A 7,959-nucleotide genomic window follows, 5' to 3' on the forward strand; every position below is an offset into this window, starting at 1 on the left:
ACTTAAGGGACTAAAATGATAAGGAACGACTTTAGGGACAAAAATGATCTTTTAGCCATATTGTTCCCGTTAACAATATAGATGGACATTAGAGTTATGACCAAATTGCTTAAAATTGACAATTTAGAGAACCAAAATGACAAAATTGAAACTTAAGGAACTAAAATAAAAAAGATCGCATACTTTGGATATTAAAACTGCCTTTTGTCGAAGTTTTGATATTTGGAAAAAAGAAAACTAGCTCACCCACTTGGTAGAACCCAAGAAAACTATCCTTATTTTCTGTATTTTCTTTATTCACAACTTCACAAATTTTTTCATAAATTTAAGATCGAAATAGAAATATGATTACCCAAGAAATATCTGATATCCATTCATTTAAATTGTTTTTAGAAATGTCAAAGTTAGTAAGTTGTGCAATCTCTAATGGACCCTAAAAAGTGGATGAATATATCTTATAAGCTTAAAGCTAAACTAAAATGATATTATTTTAGGATGTGTAGTTTAAAATAAAAACGCAATATTTTAATGTCATTTTACTTTAATTTTGATGTTATGTTGTTAAATTATGTATTTCACAAATATGTTTTACTATGGTAAAAATCATAACAAAATCATTATTAAAAAAAATGGCAATACTAAAAAGTTGCAAAATAAGAGAGGTACAAACTACTTAAGGATCAAAGATTGTTGATTGAATTAAGTAGTTGGTCAGAAATAAACTAGTTTGAGAAGAAAAATTATCCAATGCTCCTGCAGATAATTCAAAGAGAATGACTTCTTTCCAATCTGAATATGGACTAAAGAATGTTGTTTGAGCAATCAGATTGTCTGCCCATTAACATATTAAATATTGGGTCAAGTTTTTTATTTGGATCTAACTGTGAGTTTGTAAATAAGTAGACAAAATCTTAACCACTAATTTACAAAAAGTGTCAATGTAACAAACATCTATTGCTCATACTAAACTAAATCTCCAGCTTAAATATCTGGATTGGTTGTGGAATACGGACATCCAAACTGGAGGAGCTCTGCCTATCGCTAGGAACTGAAGGGAACAACAAGACACATTAAGATCAGTTGACTTACAAATAACTGCCATCTTTTTTAATGTTTATAACAATCATTTAGTTAATAGTTTATTGTATTTGGGAGAGTTGACAGAGAAAATACAACAATATAGTACACTAAACTATCACAATTGAAAAAAGTAAATCCCAATGTTGATCCCAATGTTGATTATATTTCCATGATTCTTTTCTTGCTTATGAACAACATTTCCAATCAATACTCTCAAAATCACCATTTTCCTACTGTAATTAATCACAAAATTCCCATGTCTCAATAGAAACAAGTGCTAGACAATATCTCCAGTGTGATGCCTTAGTCGCCATTGAATTGAGAATGTATTTACCTCCCAACAAGCAAACTTGGCAACATTTTAAAAATGAGTAGCACATCATTATTTTCAATGCAAATTCTCTATCAAGCAGCCAACAATTTTGTCATTCAAAAATGATTAAGAATGAAACAAGGGGAATGGTTTGAGTTGTAACTTTTAAGATTGCATTTCAAAGTTAAAAAACTCAGCAAGGCCAAGTTTGACTGAAATCCAGTTTAAAAGCAGCTATATACAATAAGTACAAATCTTTAAAGGTTGCTACATGATGCGAGAAAAGAAACAAGAAAGAGTCACGACATGCAACTCTTATTTAACTCGTGTTAAGAAAACTAAATAACTTAACAAAGCATTAGAACTTAATACAGAAACAAGGGTAAAATCTTTTGAAGTGATCCTGTATAGCTGCTATTCGGATGCACATAGACTCAAATGCAACAGCTACATGAGACACCCCTTCAAGTGGACACCATTGCTTTATTGTGCTACTTAATGGAACATATCTATTTTTTAAATAAAAACATTAGCAACTCAGTAATAACATATACATAGAAACCGTAAAAGATAATTCAACAAAGTAATGCTTCAAAGATAAATTCTACTTACCTAAAAGACGCCATTTGTTTTTGCTAATTTCTTCCTTTACAGCATCAGTGGGCACTCTTCTTGGACCTTTTCACCTTCTTATATTGTTTTCCTTCAACAATTTTCATCAGCCATTTTGGACTTCGAGTTAGAAACATAAGATATCCCGTAACAATTCCAAATACAAAGCCACATCCATACCCCATCACTACAACTTGCCAGCTAAATCCACTTGACTTGTCCGAATTCTCGTCTTGTTGGAATGTTGGTGGAGGCGGAAGTGCCTGTAGTTCTTTACATTTCTTTGACAAGGGGATTGTCACACCCCACACTCGACCCTAAAAGTTTGGGCATGACCACCTCAGAAACGGACACAAAAACCTGATGAATATAACCTATGGGGCCTGAACGGAAGCATTTAATAACATATAATAACGTAAAATGATATCCATTGAGCTACCACTACTATGCCAGGATCACAAACAGAACATAATGCAGATAAATATACAGTGACGTGCATCTGAAGATAGCCATGTACATACACACATACAGACCCAGCCCTCAAGGTCGGGCGTATAACGAAAACATGAGAAACTTAACGGATTACATACACATCAATCTTAACAGACTTTTAGGGTACAACTTAAAAACTTAGCAAAACTCCATAACTTGAACGGTCAACATCTAAGAGTTTAGATACTCAGGGATTGACAACTGGGTAACGGAAGCCACAGGTTAAGGTTGACCTCCAGGTTGAGTGCCTAGAAAAACAGACATAAAATAAAGTGAGCCAAGCTCAGTGAATAATAGCACACAATAATTCAATGTTCAACATGAATTATAATACATATCTGAGCATTTATCAATAAAGAGAACATATGGTTAATTTGTTTCTGTATGCATAGCAAAGTATCTTCTTCAGAAAACTTGTCATATCTTGAACATTCGGAGTTTCGTAGCGTATCTAGGCATTTTGGGAAAATTCTCTAGAAAACGTATCATAACATAAACATGTCGGAAGTTCATAGCATTTTTATCATTTCATAAAATACTTATCATATTACGAAATATGGATTTCATTAAACATTGTATCGCATAGTCATTTTCCAAATCATTTATACAAAAGTATCTTTTACAGAACGACCTTGGGCCCCATCTTAAATAGAGTAGCTTTCAGCCCTTAACAGAATGGCATGAAATCCTTAACAAAATGGCATGAAGCCCTTATCAGAATGGCGTAAAGCCCTTGTAATGGCGTAAAGCCCTTGTATTGGCATAAAGCCCTTGTCAGAACGGCATGAAGCCCACAGAATGGCGTAAAGCCCTTGTAATGGCGTAAAGCCCTTGTATTGGCATAAAGCCCTTGTCAGAACGGCATGAAGCCCTTAAATGAATGGCGTAAAGCCCTTGTATTGGCATAAAGCCCTTGTATCGGCATAAAGCCCTTGTATTGGCATAAAGCCCTTGTATCAGCTTAAAGCCCTTGTATTGGCATAAAGCCCTTTTACATGCTTGTATGAACTCAAGAGGTGTCTCACACGGACTCTAGAGGTGGCTCACATCGTAGCACTTAGTTCCGTGTAGCACTTTGTTTCATATTACAGATCATACAGATTCTTCCAATCATTCACATGAGTTAACATAGCTAGTTTGCGTTAAACAGAGCGTTAAATAATAATTCGGAGATACATAATACCTTAATTTCATAATGCACATACATTCCATTTGCTTGTCATGACTCAATACTGCGAGTTAGCAGATAACAGAATGTTAACCTTAACGATCAATAGTAAACAACGTATGGCCCAAGGACACGTTTAGATTTCCTCATGGTTCATTGTAAATCGACATACTTGTCTTGCAATTAACAGAACGTTATAGTAACGATAATCCGGAGGTAAAGGTACCATTACATGAGCCACGTAACAATGTTATTGACACTCATTTTCTTTCTATTAACCAACTCCATAGTGTTAATGGTTGTATGCCATTCTTATACGGAATCACAGGTAATTTACAAGGAGGTGCATTTATAAGTTGGTACATTAACGATAATCATTAATCTTATCCGGAATACAAAGTAGGTTCAGAGCCATACCGATGTGCGCCAAAACCTTTCAATTTTCACACCGATTCCCAATCAACATAAGGCTAACATAACTACTTGTGAAGAGCAGAGCGTCAATAAAAAGAATTATTAACGGTAATCAAATGTGCGATTACAGTACTATTACTCACAGTATTATGATGACGTGCTAGTTCCTCCCGGAGTGTCCTACACACATTCACAACTTGTAAATTAGTTCATTCCTCTTTGTTAAATCACTTCTTAATTCATTTCACTTCAAATGCATTTTACACATATTAGTAGGCATAAAATACAAATTCTATAAATATCCGAGGTTCCAGCACGTAAAACGGAGCAAACTATTTTTCCCAGCTTGGGCCGCACGTGCGGCTGTGAGCCCCGCACGTGCGGCAAACTCTCCCGCACGTGCAGCAAAATCCTCCCGCACGTGCCTTTTTGACAGAACCAAACTCCAAATTTCCCCTTTTCCCCACACGTGCGGTCGTGACTCCGGCACGTGCGGCAGTTGTTCCCGCACGTGCGGCCATAACCCTCGCACGTGCGGCGATTTCCCTGGGCGAGCAGTCCGAATTTCATATAAAACCCATCTTTGGTGAGTATCAACAAGGCCTAAATTAGATCCTTTAATTACCAAAATATAACTTAAAGATCATACAATTAGAAGGCACAACATGTAACACTTGAGATGAATTAGATGTTTAATCCACCACCTAAGAACATGATTCACTTACTTTAACTTAGAACATCATATAGACAAAACTATATAAGCTTTACATAGGAAATCTACCAATAAAAGATAGTTCTTTTATTTAAACATAATCAACTTAATTTTAGATCACTTCACAAAATAGAAACCAAGTTAAACAATATTCATACACTAAATTCAATTTCGTGCCCTAGGTTACACAATTGTGAAGAAATCTTACTCTAATTCTAGAGAGGAGCTATGGAAGATGGGTAAACTTACTTTTGAGCTTCAACCTTTCAAAACCCCCCTTCAATTCTTCTAATCTTTAACCTTTGATGAACCTCTCTAGATTCTCTCTCTCTACTTCACACCATTCTAGTTTTAGACAAAATTCTTGAATTAAACATATAAGGAACATAAGCATATATGTATATCTAAAGGCAAATAAGGACAAAATTCAATCGTTTAATCATCCCAAATTGAAATTTCACAGAAAATCTCATTACAGCTTAAAAATCATGCAGATTTCAAATGTCAAATCAATTTCAGATAATTCAGCCTCTAAGGCTTCCAATTTCTGAACCAAGCATTTTAATTGTAACAGATATCTTTTGTATTAAACAGATAGGAATTCATATTCCCAAGATTCACTTAATTAAATGTAATTCACATAGAACTTCACAATAAGCATTCAAAGGCACAGAATAGAGGACTAAAAAGATACCAGAATCATGTACGAGGGTCGGGTTATTACAGGGATTCCAAATAAAGCCTGTATGAATCATTTTCAAATGTATAAAACTACCTCCCTTGAGGAATTGGTCCTACTACTTGGTTGACCGAAAGGTTTAGTACCTCAAGAAACATCAAATTTGTCAATTGTTGAGGAATCTCCCCAACAAGCTTGTTTGAGGAAAGGTCCAATGATTCAAGGTTTTTCAAATTTCCAAGTGAAGTTGGGATATGGCCTGTGAGATTGTTATGAGATAAGTTAAGACCCCGAAGCGAATTAAGCTTCTCAATGGATTTCAGAATCTCTCCTTGGAAATTGTTGCTTGATAAATCAATGATTGAGAAGACAGTTAAGATTCTTGAATATTCAATCTCCAGTCCTTTCATCACCACCACCACCACAGAATCTTGGTAATAAGTCTTACCCATATATTTCAGTTTCATTTCATGTTCATCCACATTCATCATAGCTTCAAATTGTTTGATATAATTTGTTGGCAAAAGCCCACTGAAATCATTGTAAGACATGTCAATAATTCTCAACTTAGGGAAAGGATGTTTACCCTTGGTCTTGAAGGTGCCTATGTGACCATGAAACCTATTAAATTTCAAGACAAGCACCTGCAAATTTCGAAGTGTTTCCAACCAGTGGGGGAATGTATCATTTATCTTGTTTTTTCCAAGATCTAGAACTTCCAAGCGTCTACAATTGAGCAAAGATCGGGGAACTTGTCCTTCAATTTGATTGCCATTCAAGTTAAAATTCCTTAGCATGTTGCCTTTGGTAAATGTTGCAGTAAACGTGCCACGAAATCTATTGATCCCTAAATTCAACACCGATAGACTATTGCTCAAGTTTTCCAAACATTGTGGAATCGAGCCACTCAAACTATTATTAGATAGATCAAGAACTAGAAGATAACTCAGATTGCAAATCAATGCAGGGATTTCTCCGGTCAATTTATTGTCTGAGATAGAGAAAACATTTGTGGTGTTAGGTGGAATAGGGAGTGGTCCTTGGAGTAAGTTGGAGTGCAGGCCAATATATGCTAGATTCTTCCATGGAAGACGCTCTAAACTTGTAAGGAAATTATGAGAGAGATTTAAACCTTCCAATGTATTTTTCCCCACATCAAATATCCATTTTGGAACTTCACCGTGAATTTTGTTGTTTGAAAGGTCTAGAGAACGCAATCTGGCTTGCTCTCTCAAGAAGTTTGGGAATTCGCTTAAGCTGCAAGAAGCTAAACTTATATACTCCAAGTTGGGCAAGGTAGAGTTGACAATGTTGTTGATGCTCAATGAGAGACCATTATATGAGAGATCAAGATAGATCAGATTTTTAAGCTTTAGAAGCTTATCTAGATCCACTACACCACTTAAGTTATTTGATGAAAGCAGCAAGTATGTTAGGTTCTGGAGTTCATAAACTAATCTTGGAATTGGTCCCTGTAGCTTATTGTTACTCCATCCTATACGAACCAATGAAGGCGGAGCAAACAACGAAGATGGTATTGTCCCATTGAGTGAGTTGTACCTCAAATCGAGAAAAGTTAGTTGGCTCATGTTGCCAAGGGAATCCGGTATTTGTCCGTTCAAATTGTTTCTGGAAAGATACAAGTCATTAGGCTTTGCAAGGTTTGAAATTGATGAGGGGATTTGACCGTCGAAATTGTTATTCCAGAAGTCTAGATTGGTGATTTGTGTAAGGTTCCAAAGAGAAGCTGGAATGGACCCCGAAAGGTTGCAATTGAAGAGGTACAAAATATTCAAGGCTTTAAGATTGCCGATTGATTCAGGCAATTGGCCAGAAAAAATTATGAAGGAGAGATCAAGAAACTGAAGGGAACTAGTCACATTGAAGTATGGAAGTTTACCTGTGAGTTCCCAATTTCCCCTTAAATCGAGCTTTCGTAGGTTTGGAAAGTGAAAAATGTTTTCTGAGAATTTCCCACGCAGATGACAATAATCAAGACTGAGAGATGTCAAAGAAGATAGATTTAGCAAAGCATGAGGTAAAGGTGAAGAGATATTCAACCAATCAAGGTGTAGTTCTCTTAATTGGGTTAGGTTTCGAAGGAGCATATTGAAAATGTATTGTTCAAGTCTCACCGGAGAAAAAGAATAAGGATTATAATAATCAAAGTGAGAGAGGTCAAGGGAAACCAATTTGGACAGATAGCAAATTTTTGAAGGAATTCGGCCTGTAAAATTAGAGTAAGAGAGGTTGAGATGGGTCAAACTTGGAAAGGAGCCAAAATCAGGTGAAATTGTAGAGAAATTGAAGTCATTGAAGGCAAGATTAAGGGTTTGGAGGTGACGAAGGTGGAAGAGGGTGGTGTTGGCTTGAATGGTGCCCTGAAGGTGGCTGCAACTGAGGTCAAGTCCAATCACATGACCATTCGACCAGTTGCACATGACCCCCTCCCACGAGCAGCAATCACTACTCTCATTCCAGAACACCAT

The 7,959-nt window shown here is 36.0% G+C and overlaps 1 protein-coding gene and 1 long non-coding RNA gene across 2 annotated transcripts; both read right to left on the reverse strand.

Annotated features, from left to right (window-relative positions):
• Positions 1 to 2,395: 2,395 nt before the first annotated feature.
• LOC145806508 (uncharacterized) lies at positions 2,396 to 3,961 on the reverse strand. The gene is made up of 2 exons (XR_014349808.1): positions 3,681 to 3,961; positions 2,396 to 2,745 (listed from the first exon to the last, which is right to left on the reverse strand). It is a non-coding gene; the product is annotated as an uncharacterized LOC145806508 (long non-coding RNA).
• Positions 3,962 to 5,562: 1,601 nt separating this feature from the next.
• Positions 5,563 to 7,959, reverse strand: LOC114267009 (receptor-like protein 7). Its single transcript, XM_028207991.2, has one exon. It carries the CDS (start codon positions 7,957 to 7,959, stop codon positions 5,563 to 5,565), a length of 2,397 nt encoding a protein of 798 aa, XP_028063792.2.

Source organism: Camellia sinensis, chromosome 13, assembly GCF_055761805.1.
Source record: "Camellia sinensis isolate YWXY chromosome 13, ASM5576180v1, whole genome shotgun sequence".
NCBI lineage: Eukaryota > Viridiplantae > Streptophyta > Magnoliopsida > Ericales > Theaceae > Camellia > Camellia sinensis.

Bases quoted from the DNA above. Each gene is read 5' to 3' on its own strand.
- LOC114267009 (XM_028207991.2), bottom strand. From the start codon at position 7,959: ATGGTGTTCTGGAATGAGAGTAGTGATTGCTGCTCGTGGGAGGGGGTC.